The sequence below is a fragment of the Bemisia tabaci genome, chromosome 10, assembly GCF_918797505.1.
Source record: "Bemisia tabaci chromosome 10, PGI_BMITA_v3".
In the NCBI taxonomy this organism is placed as follows: Eukaryota; Metazoa; Arthropoda; class Insecta; order Hemiptera; family Aleyrodidae; genus Bemisia; species Bemisia tabaci.
Window position 1 is genome coordinate 15,845,071 of NC_092802.1, and position 26,274 is coordinate 15,871,344.

Genomic DNA, 26,274 nt, shown 5'->3' on the forward strand with positions numbered 1-26,274 from the left:
TTTTGTGGTTTCATATCACTGGTATTTGTTCCCATTAAAACCAGGACTGTTATTTACTTAGAGAGAAGGAGATGATTTTTCTGTGGCAACAATAAAAATGTAGACAGGAAAAGTTGGTGACGTAGCTGACGTGCGTTAAAAATTAACATACAGCTGAAAATCTCAATAAAGAGGGAAAAAGCTCGTATGAGTACAATTTTCCCTCCAAGAGATGTGCTGTTTGGTGCAACACTAGTTACGGCCATTCAGGATGCCCGAAACGGCAGATAATCCGTTATGAAATGAGGACCAAGTCACTGCTTTATAATCATTTTAGGGCAGCAGGTTGCATTGAAACATTTTTAGACGAAATAAAACCAACGACATTTATAGTCAATAATCATTATATTTGTAGGTATAACAAGGCAAATTGAAATAGTCAGCAAATAGTATAAAATATTTTTATTTATTCATTTTCGCCCATTTACTTTTCCTCTTACAGGGTTTCTTAATTTATCGGAAACACTACTTTTACAAGACATTGATAGTAAAGTTGTAAATTGCACATATCTCAAAGGCTACATTTTAAACTCGCCGCTGTTATTTTCCTCTTTTTTTTACACCAGTATCTGTCAAACGAAACTATATGTGCACCATGACGTGAGCCCTGCCATGCACCCATTCTTATGGGTCTCAGGACTCATGTTTTAATGCACATAGTTCCGTTTGACAAAAATACGTCAAATTATTCATGACGAAATTGACTCAAACAGCATATCAGCTGCTTTGAAATTTCGAAAATGTTCTTTTAGAAGCCCCCTGGACTCCCCATGTGCCCTCCCTAAGCGAATTTTTATACCATCTGCTCGCGAGGTGGTTCTAAAAAAGGTTCGATCTATTGAAAACCAACGGATCTGATTGGTCGAATCCGGTAACAACGGTATCCACTGGTGTTGGTGATTGATGAGACAAACTGGGACAGAAGTTCCTAAGGAGGTTCGGAACTTTAAATAAAATTCGCTTCTTGTTCAAAGCGCCTGGATCCACCTATGTTCAAATGGTGTGGTCGATACCCTTCATAGTCCACTCATTGGCCAGCGGTGCAATTTGAAAGCCTCAGTTTCGAATCGGAAAAGACGGTCAAACTTATCCTGTCCGTGATGGACGCTTTCATTCTCTTCTCAAAGAATCTTCGACCGATCACTGATGACGAGATATGCAGGCTCAGCTACTGTGTCTCTCAAGTTGACCGACGATGATCTTGCCATCCCAGGGAGAGACACTTCCACGGTGCCGTCCGATTTTATTTCAACCTTTCGGCTCGTTATTCCACTTGTGCCTCGGCAATTTTGATGTTCGGGACTGTAATATCCGGTCGCCAAGTCACAGTACACACCGGGTGAGAGCGGCACCTGGGCACAAATTTTGTCTTAGTATGCATATTTGAATTAATTGATGTTACCCTTATAGTAGCATTTTTCAACGATATTTCAACCCATTTGGCAAATAAAATCAGCCTAATATTTCCCGCGGAAAGGCAATTTTTTCCACATGCCTATTTAAAATATAATTCATTGAACTTTGTATACGAAAGTAGGGCCGGATTCACCTACTTGCCGCCCATGGGCCGCCTATATTTTGCCGCCCCCATCTCATTCGTTTTGAAACTCGATAAAAACCAGCAAATGAACGTGCCAGCGGGGGAGGGGTGCATAAGACGCATTTAATCGTGTGGAACACATTTTTTGGGAAAGCCCTGTCAACACTACTAGCAAAAGTTCACGAAACTTTGCGCGAAAGTTAAGTTTCGTAAACCTATCTCTGTATGTGGACAAGGCCTTCCATTCAAGAAGGTCCTGGAAGAACAAACATAAATGTGGTTCAATGATTTTAACTTCCGCCGCCGCGCCGCGAAGACCTCACCATGTTGGACGCAATGCGTGAAGTATTCACGCAGTCTTGTAGGCGCTATGAGTTTCACGCTGACCGCACTGTGTTTGGCGCAATGCGTGAAGTATTCATGTATTCTTGTAGGCGCTATCCGTTTTTGTAGGCGCTAATATGTGTTACATGCCGATCGCCGCGCCGAGGGCTTCTCCTTTTCATCTCAAGCCCTCGTTATCATTTTTCTCTAAGTCACGCCGTTCTGGGCCAAATTGCGTGTTTGGCTTCTCTCGTAACTCGACTTATTGAGGGTGCTGTCTTTTGTATTACTAAGAGACAACAGAATTAGAAATTACTATACTTTCAGGAAATGAGATATTTTGTCGCCTTTTCTCGTTTGTAATTTTGTTTTTATAAATCCGATTTTTTTTATACCTACACTTTAAAAAATTGCAAATTTTTGCCACCCCTTAGATTTGCCGCCATGTGTCGCCCATGTAGCCACCACCTTAAGACGGCCCAACAAAAAAAAAAAAAAAAAAAAAAAAAAAAAAAAAACTGGATAATTGATAAAGACACACACTATCAGAAGGTTTTACGACATTTGGTTATTCAGGGATTCAAGAAAGGAAAACGCTTAAAATGAAATTATATTCTTACTTTAAAAGTATGTTTCAGCGTTTTTGTGTCTGCGTTGAAGACAGCAAAACCTTTTTTTCCTCTCGTGAACGCCGCTTGAAGTTCGGTTCCGTCGTCCCAATTGCTTTGCCAGTTCTCAACTGGCGCATCTAGAATCAGAGGTAAAATTCTTTCAAAATCTAATGTATTTTGAAGAGCAATTCATGAGTTAAAAATGTGTAGAATTCAATATGGAAATACTCATACATATAAAGCTCTTAATGTAAAAATGACTGACTTTAACCGTCAGATGCTCAAGTTTTAGTCCGCGTCAAATTGACCCGACTACCTCTTCTGGAGGAGTTACGCATGATTGATTAGGATGGGGAGGGGGTTGAAAAAGCACCAGTATGTTACCAAAACGGTGAAAATTTCACAAAAGTATTTCTGAGCTTTACAACATCGAAATAACATGGATAGTACCTCAAAAACTATCAAAATCAGTGTATATACGGGTCAATCTGACACGACCTTGAGACTTAACGTTAACAAGAAGTCTTGGGTATCTTAAGGTTAAATGACCGCATTATTTTGAAAACTGAACTATGGATGTTTGATACTCAAGAATTTGCAAACCAGCATACGATGGATGCAGCCATTTGATGGCTCCTGCATTTGGTTGATTGTCAAACTAGCTTCTATACGCGCGCGGCTGGTTTTGCTTTCGTGGACTAAGGTCCCTTCATCGTCGACGGTCTTCGAGAATAAATTACCTTGGACATAGTTTGTGAAAAATTTCACAATCCATTGATGAGGAGGGAATCTGTGCTCACAGGTCCAGCCGTTGGTGCAATTGAGCGGAGAGGTTATTTTCTCAGAATCGTCCATAGGTGGTCCAGAATTCGTATTTTTGTAGCTGTACCCAGAATAGATGTTTGGAATTTCCTTGGTATATGCCAAGATAAAAGCGTCAATTCCCTGCATCAGCGATGAATAAAACAAATTAAAAAGGCGATAGTGAATACTTCCAACATGTTGATACATGCTCACCACAAGAGACGGATTCCGCCTTCGTTCCAATGCATAGATGTAAGCTGCGACGCCTACGCGATGCAACTATCATGGCTCGATGGATAGCCGTGTTGCATACGTGAAAAATTGAAGGCTCTCTCTTCGGTCATTGAAGTTGCCCATGTCGATGGTTACATTAAAAAAACGCGTACCTCCATTGTGACTTAACAGACTGCCACCTTTCTCACTTCGTTATCAAAAGAAAACAACTGGCGTGTTTCTTGAAATTTTCTACATATTTTTATACTACCTCAAAAATATTCACGTGGAACTTCTATGGAGATACTTTGATAACGGTTCTTTAAAAAAATTAAAACATATTAGAAGCTTTTAAAACATTGCAATAGAGATACACATTTTTCAACTTTAGCTGTTGAAATTATCGACGGTGAAACTACCAAACCACGTATCTCGGTTTGCGACGTCGCAGACTTCCTGTCATACTTTATTTTTTAAATGAAAAACTACTTAACGTTCAGTCTTGAAAATTTCTGTGATTTTTCCTCTTCGTGCGGAGAAAATTCTGTGAAAATTTCAAGGAATGATATTGATTTGGTCTACCTCAAAAAAATAAAATGCGAGCGTAGATTTTTAAACACCGCAAACGAGATACGTGGTTTGGTAGTTTCACCGTCGTTATGTTGTTTCAGTGAGCAATGTGAGAAAATGTTATTGAGCAAGGATAAGGGGAGAAACTACGAGTTGTGATGTGAGTTAAGTTTTCGAGGATAAAAAATTAAATATTAAATGGTTCACTGGAGAAAAAACACATTGGATCTTGAGTCCAGACTCTTGAAAACATTGACAAGAAAATATACTCTTGATTCGATCGGATTTTAGCTTGAATCGAAACGAAATCCGCTTAAATTAAGAGGCTATTGGTTCTTGATTTAAGCTAGATTCTAATTGAATTAAGAGTACTTTTTCTTGTCGATGTTTTTAAGAGTCTGGACTCTAGATCCAATGTGTTTTTTTCCAGTGTTGTATAGTTTCTAGTTTTGGGTTCATAAGAATCTCACATCAGGTTTTATCGGTTTTTGCTTTTTAACGCAGAGATATTTGATCGTCAATTCTAAAATGGACGTATTTATGTTAAAAGTAACTATGTGAATAGGGATTGCGTGTGACATAGTTCCTTTTGGCATAAGTACGTCCAAATGTTGAACTAATCTGCGCGAGACGTTGTCCTTACGAGCTATCGTCATTGAATTTGAATCTTTGAGAGGAGTTTCATTCTAACGAATTATTGCCTCGGAAATAAACGCCAATTGAGACTTTTAGAGGCAGTCACAAATTTTCGAGATTAAAATGCCTCAGAAACTAAACACATGGACACTTCCTCAAAATTTTATATTGGCGCAAACCACATAAAAAAGAGAAGTGAAAACCCTTAACTTAATGCTATGGTGTTAGTCGGTAAAAACGATATCAACTCTGTATTTGAACGTAAACAAAATTTGAAAATACTGGTCAAGTAAGTTACCCTCTGAATTCCATTACTATCAGAATTTGAAAATCCATTTGGCCAAGTTCCACGCTGAGTATCTTGATTTGCAGTAAGTGCTACTACTTTTTGGCTCAGGTATCTTGGGTACTTGGCTGTAAAAATAATTAACAAATGAGAGCTTCATTTTCTTATTCAAAGTAAGCGCTGAAATAAATATCAATGGCATCCAATGCGCATTTGCATTCCATATGAACTTTCATGGGCAAGTTAGGGTGTCCCTTATTTTTTAAATTTGTAAATTTCAGGTAGGTAAATCTCTCAAAAGTTTCTATGTGATGTAAAACACACATGCTTTTTTAAAAAAAAAAAAATTAAACAAATTTTTACCCGCTGCCCAGGGGGCGAAAAGGGTGCAAGCCGAAAATAGGTTATTTCATATTTTTCAAGAGTCGTCTCCGACTGAAAATGCCAAGTTATGACCCTAAGACCAAAAATTTCATCAATTCCTGAAAATCAACCGTTTAGTAGATACAGGAGCAAACGCCATGGACGCTCGAGTCGCGAGAGTGGGGGTGCGCAAACCCTCGGGCAAGCTTTAAAATTTTTAACAATCTCTAAAATATGAATTATCCTTCTCTTTTAATCTTCGGATTAAAATTTTTGTCGCAGTTCGTTACAGATCTTTAGAGCTGAATTTTATGGATTTCGGCAAGTAATTACCTCTAGATGAGCTCACTTTCTTCAAAATTTTGAAATATTTATAACCCGGGAAGCATCCCTAGGGAGCCCGGCCGCTTAGTAGTAGGGATACGTAACTCCTTGTCATTAATAAAATTGTGCGGTTTTCTTATAAAATCCCGATTTACGCTATTATTCAATTAATTCGTGTTGCAATTTTTGTATAACTTTATGATAGATTGTGCAATTACCACAGTTATTGATATTGGACATGGATGATTCGCCCTTCTTGAAAACTTGAGTTATCGGTTTCAGACACTCAAAATCATATTCCGCACCAACATTTTTATAATCTCCTTGATATTCGCCTGAAAAATCATTCATACATTAAGTCTAAGTGTAGTTTTGGATTTGTTTGGAATAAACATTTGATATTAAACACACGTATTTATAAAGTATGAAGGATATCGAAACGATGCTTCAAAAATCATAGAATATTCTGTATAATTTCGTTATTTGTCTCTTTTCATCCCAAATCACAATTCCAACTTTTCTTTCTCTTACTTCCCTTTTAATTTGAAACAAAAAAACCTAATTTTACATACGTTAGATACATTTTTCCCCTTTCTCTGTTCTTTTCAAATTCTTACACATCAGTTTTAAAGTTATTTAACAGCGTTCATAGAATTATTGGAATCGTCGTTTTATCAAGCATCTTTTACGACCGAAAAAGTTATAAAATTAGAGGGCGTTTACCATGTATACTTGTATTTAGAAGTAATTTGTGGGAGAGTTGATTATTTGTTTATAATAATATCATGCACAATGGAAAATTTTCATGCAAATTTTGTATTGCTTCATCTAAAAGTACCTACTTAAAAAGTTGATTTCTCAGTATTTTTTATAATTTTTTTTCTGGTATGGGAAATAGTATAAAATTAGATTTAAAAGTGAGAGAATGTACTGCCTAGTGACGTCATCTGGCGGCATTTCCATTTAAACACACGCATTTTTGCAGATTAGATCATTTCGTCATATCTTCCCCAATAATTGTTCAATTCATGAACGAAAGGTATTCTCGTGTTCAGTTCACTCAGCAGTTTCCACTTAACACGAAATTCATCAAATCTCAGACACCTGCAAATTTCTCCATTCTTTTAACTAATGATTTCTGGAAGTATCTGGGATAAGTATAATATTATCAAATGTTTTTTCGAGACAGAAAAAGCAACTGGAAAACAAACGGGGGATAATGTAGGGGAGGAAATGGGGGGGGGGGGGGCTCAATAAGTATTGGCTCCTACCATTATCATCAATCACTTCGAGCATCCAGATGCACCCTTTACTTGGTACTCCGTTTACCGATACGTTTTTTAACATACCGTATATTTTACGCAAATCTTCAGGCCACATGTGTTTAGCTGCGTCAATCCTGAAAAAATACCGGTAAAAATCATACAAAGATCTATAATACTTAAATAGGAAGATAGCGTTCGAGCGTTGCGCAACGTACGCATTTGGAAGGTGAAGGGGTGTTGGAGTCTGCGTGACAGTGCGTTACAGGGGGAGAGTGGAACTGTAGTCTGGAGTTACGTGACGTGCGATTTTGAGAAAAAAAAATCGCAGATGGATGGGAGGGGGAAGGCTCTGATCGGAGTTACGAAAGCCATGATGGGACGCTGAGTTTGCGACCAACACGGAAAAAATTAAATTTCTGATTTAACAATTCAATTGCTAAAAAAAGTGACTGCAATGTTTCAATGTAGATTTTACAAAAAAAAATGCTACTTTAACCACCGCCGTGGTATAATTAGCTTACCTACATTAGTGGTTAAAGTAGCATATTCTGTTGTAAAATCTACGTTGACTCGTTGCAGTCGCTTTTTTTAGCAATTGAATTGTTAAAGCAGAAATTTAATTTTTTCCGTGTATGCCACGTGTTACGCTGTAAGCTAAGGTTTTACTGGGCAAGGGAAAAGTGTGTCACTTATCACTGAACGTCCCTTTGGTAATTCACTCATCAATTTTGACGAAGAAACATATTTTGCGGTGCTTTCATTCTTGCTATATCTTATTATGAGTAGCTCATTTTTTTAAACTGATGACAAGCTTGAGTTATTTAAATCTAATGAACATATATGCCAGAAGGGATTATGCATGCATGAATTGAATTAAAGGGAACTAAGTTTACAGCTTGTGAATCTTATATACACAGTTCTTTCTGATTCATGCAAAAAGCGCATTGCCTTTGACCCTGCAATAGAGCTCACCTGAAGAAAGAATCGGCTATTAAGGGATTCGCTGCGAACACCCTGTTCACCGATTCTTTGCCATAGTTTTAAATGGCAGGTCAATCGACATATCGCAAAGCACGCTACGCCACTGCTATGGACGAAACGTGTAACTTTTTTGAGCAGGTTAGCTCAACTGCAGGATGAGAGGCAATAAGTATAGTGAATAGGAGGTAATGCGCTTTCTGGCGCGTTTATCTTATTTCGGACGTAGTTTATTTTTACATAAGCACCAGTGGCGTGGCGTGAATTGCGATGTATCGATTGTTTTGCCATTTAAAACTATGGTAAAGAATCGATTATTAAGGTGTTCGCTGCGAACACCCTATTTATCGATCCTTTTCCATGGGTTTAAATGGCAATCGACATATCGCAATTCACGCCACGCCACTGATAAGCACATCCAAGCACGAGGAAGTCTATGTTCATACCGGAATCCAGCAACCCCGAAATCTATTAATTTGTTCAAGAATGACGCGATTTTTTGTTGAACGTGTCCTTGATTGTGATCCACGTCCGTAAGATCATACAATGTACAATATCGGACCTTAACATACAGAGCAAACATGAAACAAAGCACGCAAGAAACATTAGACAAAAGACACAAAAAGCGAGACGCGTAAAACATTAAAACATGGATAATAACGGTTACAGGACATTTCGTCAACGATTTTTTGTCCGCGCACCTGTTTTTTTCCAGTAATTTACGTCCACGCGTTTTTTCGGCACGGGAGTTTCGGTCCACGTGCCAGTTGAGACCCTAAATTAATCGGCCCACATGTAAATACAAACGACAATTGCTCACGACGTTTTTGGATGAAAATATACAATGTCTTGGAAGAATGAGGGTTTGCTTGTTTTTTGTTTTGTCTGTTTGGTCCAACGGAGAATAATATATAGTTGAGAGTTTTGGTAAAAATGAGGGAGCGTCAATTCCATGAGATAAAATGCACTAAAACTCTCTACACCTCTTTGTTGTAACAGGACTTAATTATCTTTCAAGAAATCCCCACTTTGTTATACCTGAACCGGATGAACCTCTATATTTGCCTCAGCTAAAGGCTCTTAGATTTTTCCTGCGTACGATAAGTATCTTGATTTATTTTGCGAGGAAAGATCTGTACTTTTAAAGGATGCCTGTCATTCTTAATACGTTCAATTTCATGAAATACTGTGCAACACCTCTGTTGTGAAATAGTTGCTTCAGGCGCCGCCGCACGGCGGGCGGGCGGCCAGCGCGCAACGCGCATTGGCGCCTACAAACCTAAGTGGATACTTCAAGCATCGTGCAATGCGTGAAGTATCCACTTAGGTTTGTAGGCGGCAGTGAGCCTCTCGCGCTGGCAGCACGCCGCGCGCCGCTCCGCTCTGTTAGGCTTTAATATTTATACTCGCATCATAGTCAGCGTTTTTTAACTAATGATTTTGAAATGCTAGCACACTCTGCATTAATTATTCTCATTTAAATTGATGGGGAAAAATATGTATCAATTTATCAAAGGAGAATAATAATATACTGTGTGTTTTTTATACATTGGTTGTTCCGTGTCTTTAATGATTTCCAAAGCACTTTAATTTTTTCTTTTACATTTTGTGCTTTTATTGTGCTGCAGCGAGGCGTACGCGCAACGAAACGCTCAAAATTTGACGTATTTGACTCTAAAAAGATCGATGCACAAATGGGTTAGAACTAAAGATTGCGTGCTTCTTTGTTTTTTTCCTCTTTTATTCATTTTTGCAGTTTCTGTCGGCACAACTGCGGCTCATTGAGATTAATGTCGCTTGGAAAAGGTTTTACAAATATTTGTCACGTTTTAAAAATATAAATGTTTTCAAAATGAAGTAATAATTTCGTAAAGAAAAAAGAAAAAAAAGTACCCAGACATATATAAGGTGCATTGTACATTCAATATTTTAAGAATATAAATAAAATCAAATATTCACCAATGAAAATTTAAAAGATGATTCAAAAGGAGAAAGTAATAACATTTCATTTAGAAAATGAGCAACCATAACAACGCCTCCTTCCCTCTCAATTTCTCATTTCCATATTGTCAATATAATTTTACATACCGACTTAAATATAACGCTTGAACCAAGTCACTATTACTTATTTTTCGTGTGGGCGTAAACTACTGGACAAAAAAGATGCGCGGACAAAAAATCGTTGACAAATTGTCTTGAAACCGTAATAACATAAGGACAACGAAGGAGAATAAAACAATAGCGACGGCCGAGTGGTCAAAAAATGTGTATTTCCGATTGCGGCGTTAGGTTGAAGCGCCTTCAAATCCCAGTGACACTCTCCGCTTTGCCGGGCAGTTAGTTTAGTTGCCTATCTGAGCCAAAGTCAACTAAGCTACACACGCTTGCAAGTATACCAGTTGGCTTTATGTCTTTCAGGAGGAAAGAACGACTGAAATCCAAGCATACTGATCGTTTTTACTTAGATAACTTCTCTAATTCGTTTCTTTCCTTCTTAATTTTTCCAATACGAATGAATTGCAATCGGTCGGTGTTTGCCTACGACATATGTACACATTGTCTGACTCTAGCCAACCACTATGGACTCTAGCCAACCACTATGGACTCCAGTTATCCGCTGCTCATGATCTGGTAAATATTTCGCGCTGCTGAATCAGCTTTTTCTGAATCCCCGCTCCCCTAATTCCCCTGCGTTTTCCATGATTTTTGAGGTTTTCCGTGCCTTTTAAACAATTCTCTATGGGTTCGGAATTTCTTATATTAGGCAAAAGCTATCAAATTGCCGGAAAACTGAAGTCCAAATGTTCTTAGAATGTACATGCGATAGAAAAAAGAAAAAGAAAAACATTTAAAAACGAGGTTCCGCATTGAAAATTCATACCGAAATCCAGCGACCCCAAAGTCTAATTGTCTGTTCAAGAACGTAGCAATTTTATCTTGAACGTACGGTATGGTCTGATTCACATCTTCAAGATCACCCAATTCACAATTTCTAACCTTTCAAGGGCACACATGAAAAAATTGCATCAGCGTTTTTGAATGGGAGTACAGGTATTTTCTTGAGAAGAAACAAACACTATTTTTGGAAAAATAACTCATCACACCTATGAACTCTTTTTGTCCCCTCCTCTTCAATTGCTTCTCATATGCATTATTAAATGTTGAAACTCCAAAAATTTGTATATTATGACCTGCTGAAAATTTCAAGATCAGTGTCTCTTCAGGAGCTAAATATTATTTAAAATACTATTGTGTGTGCACATTTTTACTGAGAAGTTTTTCTTGCAGGAGCGATGAATTATTTTGTCTGAAATTAGGAAAAGAATCAGAATTTCAATCTAAGTTAGAATATTTGACTATTTGCCTAGGCATTTGACAAAATGCCCGATTTAGCTATTTGCCTGCGACGTAATCATACCGAAGTTTTGTCATTGAAGTTCATTTGACAAGGTTTGTGGAAGTTAGCCTCGGTATAACCAAGACCAGGGTAGTCCTCCGTCTTCGTGTTCGCATGGGTGCCACCAACGCCGACCACGTCACCAGAATCTCCACCCCAAACACGACCAACCGCATGGTTAAAAACGGCGTCCACATACACCCTGAGATAATCCAAGAAATAATTCATTCGAGTTAACCCTGTATAGCATAGATACAAATTTTTAAAAGCAGCCCAAGACAATGGTAACAGGTGAAAAACAAGGGTGAAAAATGAGAAACAAGGCTGAAATACACAATTAATAAAAACCGAGACGTCTCGACTCAAGGCTGGGTCATTTTCAGTCGGAGATACAATAAAAATTTTAAAAAAAAGATGAAAACCTGAGTCCTACATGGCGGTGGCCGGGATCTGAGAAAAATGATAACAGCCCTCATTTTTTTTATTTTTATTTTTTTTTATTATTATTATTAATTTTTATTGTACTCGTATTTCCGACTGAAAATGACTCAGTTTTGAGTAGAAACGTCTCGGTTTTTATTAATTGTGTATTTTAGCCTTGTTCCCCCCCCCCCCTGTTTTTCACCTGCCTCTTTAGCATAATGTTACGAAATCGTAACAACGTATTTTCGGGGTTTTTAAAAATTGAATCTTTCCCCTGCGCCATGATTTTGCAAAATGTCATTAGTTTTTTCTTTTTTTGAAAAATTGATTCCCTTTAATTTAAAATTTTGAAAAAAAATTCGGTACTCAATTTTGATAATGCAAGCTAAAAAATACATAGATTAGTGCCCCCTAAAATCTGAGATCCAATATTAAGTCATGCCATGGAGGGTCAAGTTCCATGAGACATTTGACATGTTTTCAAGTACTGAAAAGCTTGTTATATAGATAAATCAAAGGACCAGGTAATTTTTACTTTCTCGCTCCCATAGGGTATTTACTTAGGCGGCTTCTTGCGTGAACCGCTTTGCCGCGAGAGTCTAAATTTCTGATAACGATTTATTTCCATCACACCCTCAGTAAAGTTGCTCGGTAAGTTCTAATTGGTGTATTTTTTAAAAGTAGAGAAGGCGTTTTCGTTCACAGGAATTTCCTCAGATTTTAAGCGCTCAGCCGATAGGCAGCGCTTTTTGATTTCGACTTGCCTCTGAGTACTAGTATACTAGTGCTAATGCGTTTAAATGGCGCACCAGCTCATCAATGTGTACGCTTTTTGGGGGGGTCCATTTTTAAAATAAATAAAGCTGTGAAAACTGTATTTTATGCTTTTAACGTAATGCGCAGGTAGTTTCGATCGTTTGTCTGTAAGAAAATTTCTTAGCGGTAGAGTAATTCTTATCGAAATTGATCGTTGAACTCAATTGAAGCCTAAAAAAAACGCGCCTGATGAGCTCAACGGTGAGCTCATTTTCGGGGAACAAAAATACGCGTTTACGGTTTCCTTGGTAACCTTTGTTTGCTATCAGCTGATGTTTTATTTCCATTTCCCAGCCAAGTCGACGGAGTTTATACGTCCTTTCTTCATTAAATACATTTACTAACACCTGAGCGCTTTTCTAATACGACAGTATTAGAACTTTCCCGCTTGTTTTAAAAGTAGAGAAGGCGTTTTCGTTCACAGGAATTTCCTCAGATTTTTTTGAATGATATTAAATCAAGAAAAACAAGTCTGAGGTTGCATATTTCGAGCTCCCATCTAAAACGCGCATCACCGAGAAACCTGATTATGGCATCCGGAAATACCCCTTTCACTGCAATCTCCCTTTAAACCTGGCGGTGTCCCTGCCACTGTCCATGGTTCCTGTATTCGTTTAATAATAACTAATGCTCGGACCATAAATCGCGGTAGAGGGTCACGCGTCAGCAGGGATGCTTTTAGACGCCATCTTGGCTTTCTCGGCAATGCACTTAGAAGAGGGCATTCAAAATTAGCAGCTTTGAACTCTTTTTTGACGCGGTTGAGATCCTTGAAACACACGCAGAAAAATTCTTGCGGATCAAAAGCCTACTCTAGTTTTCAAAAATAGAAGAAATATAAGTCATTGAACACGCTCACACCGAAAAAAGAGTGAAATTGATTTAACATTCTGGATGTAAAAAAAGTGTGCAAGAACTTATGAAATGCTGAATTACGCGCTACAGCAGTTAGTTTTACATCCTGACATTGCTGAAGTAACTGCTGTAGCGGTTAATTCAGCATTTGGTAAGTTCTCGCACACTTTTTTTACATCCAGAATGTTACATCAACTTCTCTTTTTTTTCGGTGCATGGTTTCCAAAAAAAGGTTAGACGTCTGTTGGTCTATGACCTTCGGTCCACTGAATGAGACAGCAATAATAAGTATTTTTTTCTGTCACTATTTTATGCTTTTCCCCTTTCGAATTCAGAAACATTAATGGGTGGTTTTCGAAATGCTGATCTAATAATTGATACTAAGGCTACGGAAAAAAATTATAGTTCGTCTTAAAATTGCAGATTAAATAAAAAAATCACCAACTATAGTGAAATACGCCTGTTTGGTCTTTCATCGGGAATAAAATGAGAAGTTTTCTAACCTGACGTTGTTTTTGTTGCAAACCTCTACCATCTCCTTAAATTGCTGCTCATTTCCTTTCCTAGTTTGAATGTTCCAAGACAGTGGTTGGTAAATTTCCCACCAAGGCCTTCTAACACCTCCACTCGATTGGACCAGCAAATTCTCGGCAATCGGCGCAACCTGCAAAGATTAGGTTCATCTCAGTGAATGATTCTCAGTTAAGTATATTTTTGTTTTTAGGTTACTTTGAGTCATTGAGAATTCATAATTTACATCAGGGTAACGAGAGAAATCAGTGGTTATGACTTTGAAAGTGGTGTTGTAAGATATGAAATATTTTTAATACCCATGATAATTATAGGGCTCTTATTTATTTATAGTTATAGCAAAATATTGGTTAAGTAAATGATCCCGTAATTGTAAAAACACCGCACAATTATTGGTCATGACTGCCATAAGTTAGAACTCACAAGGAACATCACTACTTTGGGAGTCATAACCACTTTTTCTTCCTAGTATAATGAACTTACTCGAACAAGTAGTGGAAGATCACCGATCATTTCTGGGAGATTATGAAATTATTTTTACATTATATTAAGTTTTTCTTTCTTCTTCGTAGCTATGCTCTGAAATTGTTTTGCCAGAAATTTCGGGTTATATTCTCTCGACAAGTGAGTAGAGAGAGTAAATACTAAACCACTGTGATCTCTGTAATTCTTTCTCTAGTTTCACTATTGATTTGAGATAAATAATTAATTAAAAGATATACCAGAACACGCTTATTATGAAGAATCAACAGTATATTTTCCGGAATGCATTTCGGCTAATAGCCATCTTCAGCAAGAAAAATTCACAAAACACAAGAAAGAGCACTATATAAAGATGAAGATTTATCACAACGCATGTTAAAGACTATGATCGAAAAAGCCAAGGCAAAGTTATCAAAAAATTCAACACAGACAAAAATATGTGAAATCAATATTCAGGTGTGTTAATTCCTCATAATATGCGTGTTCCGGTACATCTTTTAATTAATTATTATCCCCTATTATTAAAACACGCAAAATGCGATTCTTTAGTTACTGATTTGTCTTAAAAAATATAGAAAATTAAAAAAATTAAAAAAAAATTAAAAACGAGAACGCACCAAAACACCTCCAAATTTCTGGGGGCCGAGGACATTCTTACACTCCTCTTTGATGGCGTCGAAAGGCCACTCGAACAAATGGACGATGACTCGTCTGTCTTCACTCATACCCGTGTCGAATTGACTCATCGTTGGGTGGAAAAAAATGACGAGCATAAAATAGACTGGTGCAAAATCCATTTTCGTGGATTTTTCCAAACTGCCCCTATATTCAGAAAAAGGTACGTAATCTTACATAAAACATCCATAAGATAAAGCACATAAAGAAGATGAGATAAATTCGCGTAGTGACTCTTCAAACAGCTCCTTTTCTTCAAGAGGTTCCATACAGGGCCGGATTCAAATGTCCGTGAAGTTAGCACCCCAACTTTTAAAATTTAAAATTTCCTCTTTTGCTCATCATTGCTCATCATTTGCTCACCTCGAAAATCGCACTCACTTTTTTTGCTGAGGCATGTACCCCCCAAAAATCGAACTTGAACTTTCAGAGAGGTCATTGACCTAAGCACCCCCACTTTGTCTGATTGACCTGAAAATGGTCTCAAACGACGCAGAATCATTTGCTCACCTTTGCTCAGCCCTTAGTTTCCGTCGCTCACCCCCCACTTCCCCTCCGAATCGAATGGAGGCATTTTGGCGCACATCAATGGAAGCGCAACGACTATGTTCGCAACCGCCATTCGTTTTCGGGAGGAGGTAGGATTCGGGCAACGGAAACGAAGGGCTGAGCCAAGGTGAGCAAATGATCCTGCGTCGTTTGACACCAATTTCAGCTCAATTGGACAAAGTGGGAGTGCTGCCTTTGATGTCCCCCAAAATGCCGCCTTTCATTTTGGGGGGGACGGAGGGGTGAGCAACAATTACTAAGGGCTTGATTACTTACTTACATCCATCAGGTTTAAATAGTTGCATCAATTCCCCGTCACCGCCGACCAACGCGTCTGTCGATCGAATCAACTACTGGTAGTATGAGCAGGGAGTCAAAACGCCTTCAATTTTTTGAACGCAATACGGACATCCGTCGAGGTTGTATAGTTGTATCAAGGCGCCGTAGCAAACGCGTCCCATTCTTTATCGATACAGACGAATATAAGTTGAGAGAGGAAAGTCATAATGCCTTCAATTTTATGCATGCATATTTTTGGGCAAAATGAGAGACGACGTTTCTCTATTTGCGACGTTGCAGACCTCCTTAGAAATTTTATTTTTCTTTCGAGAAGCTGGTCAACATAAAACTTAAATTCTCCATGATTTTTCGTATTCGATAGCAGAAGATTTGGTTCAAAATGTAAAGTCGTAAATTCGGATTGTTTCTCATCGAAGAGATGAAATAAGAACGGAAATTTTGAAACACCGCAATGGAGATACGTGGTTTCGCACTTCAGTCGGTGCGATACGGACATCCATCGGGGTTAAATAGTTGTATCAAGTCCCCGTCACCGCCGACCTACCCGTCTGTCGATCGAATCAACTACAGTTAGTATGAGCAGGAAGTCAAAACGCCTTCAATTTTTTGAACGCAATACGGACATCCGTCGAGGTTGTATAGTTGTATCAAGGCGCCGCAGCAAACGGTCCCATTCTTTATCAATACTGACCAATATAAGTTGAGAGAGGAAAGTCATAATGACTTCATTTTTATGCATGCATATTTTTGGGATCCCTGAGAGAAGAGATTCTGAAAATGATTCCCTCCTGCAAAAATTGCTCCAGTTGTGAGGAAAATCTACGCCTCTTTCAAAAATATAAAACTGAACCGGAGTTACCGCTTCTAAAAATTTGCTATGCCAAGAAAACAAGTTATTAAACATTTTGATCCGTCATGTTCAGGATTAAAATTGCAGAATTGTAATGTAAATTTAGGCCCTCTGTTTACACGGGAGAAATGAAACCGCTCTCAACTTATTCTTTTGGGCTTTATCCCAATTAGCAAAGGCTGCAATAAACTGCAATTGCATGGTAACATTATATTGCTACTAGTGTTGTGTATGTTGTCAAGCTGCTGATTGAAGGTACACGTTTTATTGACATTGATTGCAAATCTAATTGAAATAATTTGCAATTTTTTATCGCACTGCATATCGCCTTCCTTTCTAACACATGGAACATACATTGTTGATTGTTTCAAATCGGCATTCATTGACCAAAAGGTGTAAACATATTTCAATATCATGGTGGAACAATTTCAATTTTATTGCAATAAATCGCTCTTTTGTTTCAATCGATCCCAATTTTGTTGCAATTAATCGCAATTGACCACTAGACAAGGTACGAATTTAAGCGATCTGATACATGTTTCTTAACCAGAATTTCACGTAGAAAATGATTCGCGCAACGAAAATTACTGAAACCAACTCCTAACGAAGATACTAACGTTTTTATTTCACATTGGTTACCAGGAATTTGAACTGAGGAATTTACCGAGTGCCCGCTCACAAGAAACTCAAAGCTCAACGTGAGTCAAATCGCCCTCTACAACGGTTTCAGCAAGCTTCTCAATCGAGCAATGTTCATTTTCCACCATGTGTTGTTCAAACTATTAGCAATTTGCTATAACTGAGCCAAAGCGTCAAGATTGAGGTTGCCAGATTTTTATATCGCAGAGACTGTCATGATAACGTAACGTTATCATGACATATTCGAGGTTATTAACGTTTAGCGCGCGATGTGAATCACGTAGAGCATTGAGTTTTCATGAGCGGGTGGTTTGAATTCACGCATCAAGAATCATTAAATATCTTCGTAAGGTAATTTTCGTTGTGTGCATTGTGTTTTACGTAAAATTTTGGTTAAGAAACATGTATCAGAATGCTAACATTCGTACCTCATCTAGTGGTCCATTTTATCTCAATATTTTCGTTGCACTATGCTACTTTGGATCGATAGTTTTCACTCGAAATGTTTAAATCTAATTTTTCAATAACCCATGCAACTTGGTACAAATAGTCCTACTTTCGTTTGCCTTCGCCAATAAAATATTTTTCCTCGGGAACGGTCACAAAACTGATCGGTAAAATAAATGAATTATTAGGATAAAACTTACCTCAAATGGAAGAAAGTTGATTTCAGTGTGACTGGTCTGAGGCAGGGCTAAATTATGAGATGTGAAGATTCGTTGAATCCTTATCACTACTGTAGTGATTGTTTTCACTCGCCTCGATACTGATACCGCGAGCTTGCACGTGGGATTTCCGAGTAAGTTCATGGATAGAGATCAGTCACTTACTCACTAATCACTTGTGAACATTCATCTTAAAATGAAATTACTGAGGCATCGTTTGATTTCGTATGACGCGCGGTCTCGGTCGATGAGGAAATTAGTCGGTCAATAGTTATGAGTCAAGTGTTTGGGTCCCGATATTCTGCGAGCAAATAAAAAATGTAGTCTCGGACTCGGACAAAGAATGTCATGCCTCTTATCAAAGCGGGTGTTTTTGCATGAGAGAGTTTTGAGTAATGCCATTATCAGCCGTCTCGAGATAGACACAAGCGTGGAATCCGTGGGAAATTTACTGGCTTTCATTTTTTATCGTGCCCTCGAAATATATGTATAACGAGCACTGTTTCAATACCAACAGAGTTGTAAAGAACACTATACTGCCGCGCTAAGGAAAAACGCCGTATGAATATTCGAGAGGGGCCTTCGATAAACTGTTGATTTTTGAGGAATGTTATGAATAATATGCCTTGACATTTTCAGGAACTTTAGGTTGAAATTATCTGAAAAATTGAAAGGAAAATGTTTACAAATTTTTCCGAAAATTCGCGATTTACCAAAGGAAATTATGCAACACTTGAAGGTTCATACGATGTTTTACCGTGGCACGGAAGGGGGCAATCAACACACATATAGCGATGTTTAAGACCAATTTGAGTTCAACGATTTGTTTAAATAGATGCAGAATACTCAAAAGTGACCTCAGTGTCAACACCGTGCGAAAAACTGATCAGATTTTATCATTTACGCATTCAGTCTTATGCAAAGCGAAGCTAAAAATCCTTCAGAATATACGATATGCAACAAATCTCTAGCCGCAACACTAATTGCATCCTTGTAATTGAAGGCTGTTAAAAATCACACTTTTACGGGCGCTATGCGGTAACTAGCAATATTTTTGACGATAGTCAATTTCCACCCCTTGATGTGAACGTAAAGAGCTTCCAAAACATTTCAACATAAAAATTTCCGCTTCACGACAAGTAAAGATTGAACCAGTTGTTGATTTTGATACAAAAAGAAGGGAAAATGAGAACACTCTTTTTTTTTCTCTTTAATTTCTTTAATGTAATAACACAAAATAATGCTGAAAATTACATTTACTAACAGTAAGATGATAAACAAGAAACAATATTACAATAATAATACCTAATAATAATAATAATCATGAAGTACCTAATGATGATTAAGACAATAATAACAATCAAAATGATGGTGAGTCGATGATGATAAAAACAAAGATGACAGCAGTATTGACTATATGTATTCATGACATCATAATCAAAGACCTAAAGTAAAAAGAGACACAGTAACATTACAATACTTTACTGAGATATCTAGGGTCAAAATTTACAGAAGAAGAAAATTGATGCATTCGCTTTGGAACTTTATTCTACAAAATCTTGAAAAGGGGAGAAAGTACAGCTAGTTATTTACATGCACAGGTCTTTTAAAACTTTGAGATGAGTATTATGTTCAGGGAATTATAAATCAAAATTACTATTTACATGAAGGAGGAAAAAAATTTAAACTAAGCTGCAGAATTTTTTTTTTCGTAAGTCTTGCATAAATGAGTAAAGAAATGCTCTCCATTCAGAGCATGATCCTGCGAAGATTAAGAAAAAATACCCACACCGACTACTCTATATTTTCCAAAATAGATTAAAAGATTTGAATTTTGGTAGAAAATGGCCATATAAGTAACTTGTTATTAAGTAGCGTCAAAGTTATTTGTAAGTTCTCGGGGCCAGATTGGTGAGTTTTTTTCTTTGAATGTAATTTTGTAATGAATGATTGATTGAGCTGCGAAAGAAAGAGAGAGAGAAAAAGTAGGGAAAATAACGCTGGGAAATCTGAATGACAATGAGTTATGTGTTGTAAGGATATAGGGAGCACATTTACTTAGAAAACTCCTAGTGTACTCATTGGAGCTCTGAATATATTTTAAATTATTTCTCGACCGTATATAGTTTTGTATAAAAAAAATCCTCTGAGAAAAAATAATAAAACTTTTGATTTGTAATTTTATTGGGATCCCCATTGATTATCCATTTTCCACTGTCTGCAGAGTGCCAAAATAATGTGTGGTCAAGAACCATATCTTTATTCATACGTCAGAATACTGAATTTATTACAAAAGATACCGGTCAGAGCTTTAAAATATTGATTTAGGGGCACGGCAATCCGGCAAAAACTTTGAAACTACTCAATAATACAACTGAAAAAAAACTATTTTTTTTTCCTCAAGCAGCTGTTACAGTTTGATATAAGAAAAACTTCTAGGACAAGATAAAAGACACTAAATAATGATCTTGATATTTCAGATGAATACTGAAAAATACCTTAATTTATTAATAGATCTCATTCAGGGTCAACTTTACAAAAAGCGTACAGTGTACAAAAATTTACACTTTCATATACATTTTAAACAGAGCATAATAGTTTGCTGATTAAGTTCTCTCTACGAAATGTAAAAAGAAGAAATCTCGTCTGGAACGAGCAAAATTTCACCTAAGTAATTAGTTTAACTGAGATCAGCGGGACAGGAAAAAAGTATGAATATACAAACGCTTTGGCGGATCCAGCGAATTAGTAACATTGCTTTTCTGCATTTATTCGTATGGAAATGTATCGATTCTCATAGGGGCCAGGTGCTCCGACAAGAATCGATTATTTAACATAGGTTTAAATGGAGGGCATCCGGTGCTGCCAAATTGCTGGATCCGTCTCTGCACAAACGCATCGAACACAACCTAACGCGCAGTTTGTTCTTTTTACAAAAGTAAATTCATAACGTAAGCCTCATTACCAGATCGGGTGATACTCAAACTTGTCCCAATATCTCTGAGAAATCAATCACCGAACGTTCCAGAGGGAGAATCAGTAGCGTGGCGTGAATTTCTATATATCGATTGTTATGCCATTTAAACCTATGGAAAAGGATCGATAGACCGGGTGTTCGCAGCGAACACCTTAATAATTGATTCTTTACCATCAGTTTAAATGGCATAACAATCGATACATCGCAATTTGCGCCACGACACTGGGGAGAATATGAAAATTCTAAACATTTAGGGTTGTGTTCATAGTCGCATTTTGAACAGCTCCTTCCTTAGAAGACCCCTCATAGTTCACGTCGTGATTATGGAAAATTCAAGGGGATCCTAAACATAGCATCACAAAAGCGACACATTTTGCAAACCTTTAATAAAATTCAGCGATATGAATTCAGAAAAGGAGCCTAGAAATGGACTACAATAAATTACCACTATAAGAAATACAAAATATTGAAGAAAATATTCATACTGGTAGATGTAAGTGTAGTAAATTTTAAGGTTCAAGTTCATATCTAGGTACCTTAACGTTTGTTAAAAATATAGGATTTTTTCTTCCGTAGGTATTTTGTACTCCTAGCGGTGGCTAACCATTGTAATTCCACACAAGGATCCCTTTCCAAGGTTATACTGCTGAATTTTACTCGCGGTTGGCAATAATTCTTCTTCTTTTTATGACACTTTTTGAGGACCTTTTAAACCTCTTGTAATTACAATGTAGACTTATGGAACCTCTAAAGGAAATGAGCTGCTGAAGAACGACTATAAATACGACCTCCAATGTAGAAAATTCAAGGGACTGAAGAGATTTCCAATCTGGCTGATTCGTTAAAACTGACTTACACAAGTAAAAAATAAAAAATTAAAATAAAAAAGACAAAAAATGCCTGTCGGCTTTGACCGGTTTCAACTCATAAATACAAGAGGAAGATACAAATTTACAAATAAATATTGATAATTAAGAATCCTAAAAGGTTTGAAAGAGCTATTAATACGATAACAAGGAATATTATTTGCACCGGCTAAGAAGCTTACAACATGATCATGACAATCTTTCCTCCACCTTTCGTGGTTTGAAAAATCTGTTGAGTATAGTATATTAAGGAAACTCTCAAATAGTAATACATTACCAAGAGTTTGTAAGATGTCTAACTAATGTCTATTCAGTCAAAGAAAGAAGGCAACCATCAACTTTAACTAATTGTGCTATCTCAATAATTTTTTACCTTGGAAATTGCTGATACTAATTCATTCAGAGCGTATTCAGGAAAAACTTCTTGCCCATTCAGGTTCTACCAAGCTAAAAAATCGCAAGTCTCTTTTTCTGTACCAACAATCCATTGACAAAATTAAAGGAAAATGAAAAATTCTTACCGTTCATTTTAGAACTGACCCCAAGGTTTTCAATTTTCCCCTTTGAGCTAGGAGCCTCCATTTTCCCGACTTGCCTGAGTATCAAGTAGACACATAATTCATTGCTTCGGTACCTTCAAAAGTATAGAATTGAAGCGTAGTTTTCAAAAATGAAAAAAATCCCATTTGAGTATACCGAAGGTATCACATGCAGGAATTTTGTCAAAGTTGATGCTTACCGAACAGTCCGCGGTACTATGATTAAACAAAAAAAAGTCTTGACCCTTTGATCGTTAAAACCAGGCCTCATTTTAATCCAGGCCTGTTCTTTACAATTTTTTGCTCTCCCAATATCACAAAAAAATATCACTAGCAGGATAAGTAAAATAGAATACAACACATTACGCTACTTATGAATAGTAACAGTGGCACACATTATGTCATTGCAATATTTTGGCGTGAAAACTTGACTTTGAAGTACACTTTAGAAATGCTCCAATTCTTAATTGATGGAATCAAATTAAGAGGACAACTATTCTACTCCATGTTTTTACTGGAAAATTGAATATAATTAGATAATACTGTATGATCATCTTCAGATTTTTATAATTGAAAACAATTATCTAGAATGTTTCGTAAAAAAAAATTAAATCAACAATTTGTTTTTATGAATTTCGCAAACTGTTTTGTTAAATTTCATAAAAAATTTTGCTTTACTCAAAGGCCAAGCCTACATTCCATCTCGATGAATACGTCATTTTACGTGCAATTCTGCGTCGAGGAGGATATTTTTGATGATTTTGTTCTTCAAGGAAATAAGACGCCGTGTAGTAGGTATATTTATAGTTCTAGATTTGTCGTCTCAATCAATTAATTTTTTAATTATTGGATCTCCTTCTTTATTTTGATCTTGTGTCACAAAATAGAGAATGCAGAGTAAGAAGGTAAGTGAAAGCCTCTATTTTGTAGGTTCTGCTTTTAAAATTGAAGAATTATTACAAATTTTCGTATCAACTCTATCTTCAAACGTGTTTCGACAAGATAATTTAAAGTAATCTATCAATACATTATCAAATACAGCCACCATGACCTTGTTTTCAGTATGACACGAGAGCCTATTCAGATTATCATTGGAGTTAAAAAATAGATTTTCCAATCCCAAAAAAATAGAAAAGGTTAAACACTTGTGGAAAAAATTTAAAGTCTACAAAAAATTGTAGAGCAACGCGGAGTTTTCTTCTTCAAAAGTTAGAGAGTTCCCTCACGGAGAGACACAGTTCTTTAACATTTTAATGATGTGATTATGGGCACTATTCTCAGAAAATCAAAAACGCAGATTAACTATGATATCAGCTATTACATTTGGGAGAGGATCATTGGAATTTTTTTTTAAAAACAAAAAAATCTACTAAAGTTCAAAAATCTACTTGAATTTCATTTAATCTAAATCTTCGGAATTCACGTCGAAATTTGGCGAGCCTCCTGGTGAGAAGGACATTATATCCGTGGGCGTGAGGGAGCCATCAGGAGGGTATCCGAAATTAGGGCCTCCAGATCCTGAGGGACTTCCTTCCCCTTGGCACCAAACTTGTCTCATTTCGATTCGTCTCTGCCGCATCAGGTTTTTGTATTCTGTTATCCTCAGCTTCTTCCCGTCGACGATACAGATGCGTTTGGGTTTGGGTTTGTAGCGGTAGTCAGGATACGTCTCCATGTGTTGTTTCGACAGCCGGGACTGTTCCTCATAATATGGCTGTTTGTCTGCGTTAGACATGGACCGCCATTTTGCACCTGGAGACACAATTTCAGCATTAGTAAAATATTGCAAGTTTTGTCATGTGAAAGATCGATTGGAAGATTATTTTAAAGGAAAAACTGAATCATGCATCGTGACAAACATTAATCCATTCATTTTCAACGGAGACTTTAATGCAAAGTAGAAAAATAAGCGCATCTCGGAAACGGAATACAGCACATACATCATACATCATCATCATAGTATGTAGAGTAATTCGGATTGTAGAGTAAGTATGATGTATGTGCTGTATTCCGTTTCCGCGATGCGCTTATTTTTCTACTATGCATTAAAGTCTCCGTTGAAAATGAATGGATTAATGTTTGTCACGATGAATGATTCAGTTTCCCGGTTGTAATGTTCCAGGCAATCGTTGATACTATTAGTCTTGGTCCATTCAAGGAAAATAGGAAGTTGATTTGAATCGCACCCGGCGCCCTTCCCTAAAATATGGCAAAACTTAAATGATTTGATGGAGGAAACGAGACTCGGGCCTATAGACTTTTTGGTAGAATCAGATTGAGACTGATTCAGAGATCATCTCATCAGTGATATAAATTTTTGTGATTATCGAAGAAATTAGGGGGTTACTCCCCCTGACCGCTTCTCAGTCCAACCCCCCGCGCCTCCGGCGTTATGTGTTACACACTGGAAAAAAAAAAAAAAAAATACATTGGATCTATAGAGTCCAGACTTTTGAAAACATTGACAAGAAAAAATACTCTTGATTCAATCGGATTTTTGCTTCAATCAAAACGAATTCCGCTTAAATTAAGAGGCTTGGTTCTTGATTTAAGCTAGATTCTTATTGAATCAATAGTATTTTTCTTGTCGATGTTTTTAAGAGTCTGGACTCTAGATCCAATGTGTTTTTTTTCCAGTGCATGTTGCTCTTATGATTTTATATTATAGAGTAAGATGTGAATTTGATCGTCATGGAAAAAGTCCACGCATATCCAAAACTTCATACCAGGGTATAAAAAAAAAGAATGATCCCAGATTATTTAAAACTCTGATTTGATATATTCAGAGTACGAAAGTATCCGGCGAAAAAGTAACTTTGCCTTGTCTTTTGTCTCACAAATGAACTATGCAATCCGCTTGCAACTTGTTTTTGGGACGTCAAAAAGAATTTTGCGTGAAAATCTCGTAATCCGATTTTCAATTATCACTGTATACGTATAAAAGGTTTTCCCATTATTCAACATAAAGTATAAACGCAACGAAGAAGCAAGTAAGAGTTCGCTCAAAGGAACGCCTTCAATCTGTGATGTAGGCAACATATCACTCTTGTCAGCTCAAACTGAGGGTATGAAATAATCAGATTAATTTAGGAATAATGGCAGCAGTGGCGTCGATTGATCGGCCGTTTAAACCCATGGGAAAGGATCGATATACGGGGCGTATGTACCATACAGGTAATTTAGAGAAAAAGTCGTATGAACCCAAAATATTGGTGCTAGCTGTGAGATATTTTACATGCTTAATCTTAGAAAATGCAGATAAACGTGAAACAGTCAAACTTACCTAGAATTTTTGATATATTTGAATTGTGCATGTCTGGATGAGCCTTCAGAATTTTTCGGCGTTCGTCTTTAGCCCAAACCATGAATGCGTTCATTGGCCTTTTAATATGCTTATTTTCGCCGTCTTTTTTCTGTTGTTTGACCATTTTCACTGCAAAAAACGACAACACAAGTCAGTAGGATAGCAAAATATACAGAACAATAAATCCTAACATTTTAAATGCCGCTAAATTAGTTTTTTTGCCGCTGAACATTTTAAATACCGCTACCAACATGTTTAAATAAAAATATTAAATGTCATAAACTGGAAAAATTAAATAATTAACTAAGACGAGGCTTGTGTTCAAAGAGCTTTTTTACACTACCTCGTCGATAGGCGGTTGAAATGAAAAACTGGATGGAGAGCAAAATCACTACAGTTTTATAAAATGCAGGAAATTATGGAAATTTCTTGAATTTTAATTCTTTAAATTC

At 37.0% G+C, this 26,274-nt stretch overlaps 2 protein-coding genes across 3 annotated transcripts in view; both read right to left on the reverse strand.

The window, feature by feature from the left end:
- Nucleotides 1-365: 365 nt before the first annotated feature.
- Nucleotides 366-18,410, reverse strand: LOC109037753 (alpha-amylase A). Of its 2 annotated transcripts, none has more exons than XM_072305581.1 (11): nt 18,119-18,410; nt 15,076-15,280; nt 13,948-14,108; nt 11,372-11,552; nt 8,400-8,515; nt 6,982-7,109; nt 5,929-6,045; nt 5,036-5,151; nt 3,255-3,459; nt 2,524-2,651; nt 366-1,391 (listed from the first exon to the last, which is right to left on the reverse strand). In XM_072305581.1, exons 2-11 carry the CDS (start codon nt 15,253-15,255, stop codon nt 1,161-1,163), a joined length of 1,563 nt encoding a protein of 520 aa, XP_072161682.1. In that variant the 5' UTR covers nt 15,256-15,280; nt 18,119-18,410; the 3' UTR covers nt 366-1,160. The 2 variants fall into 2 exon arrangements, with proteins under 2 accessions (XP_072161682.1, XP_072161681.1); XM_072305580.1 differs by lacking the exon at nt 8,400-8,515 and adding an exon at nt 10,835-10,950 and having other exon boundaries at nt 18,119-18,406.
- Nucleotides 18,411-20,596: 2,186 nt separating this feature from the next.
- The window catches only part of LOC109037710 (transcription factor Sox102F), a 291,991-nt gene continuing 286,313 nt past the window's right edge, over nt 20,597-26,274 (reverse strand). Inside the window, exons 10-11 of the mRNA XM_019052503.2 lie at nt 25,802-25,951; nt 20,597-24,270 (exon numbers count right to left, since the gene is read on the reverse strand). Of these exons, the coding sequence (XP_018908048.2) occupies nt 23,918-24,270; nt 25,802-25,951 (503 nt within the window). The 3' untranslated portion in view covers nt 20,597-23,917. The remainder of the gene's footprint in view (nt 24,271-25,801; nt 25,952-26,274) is intronic.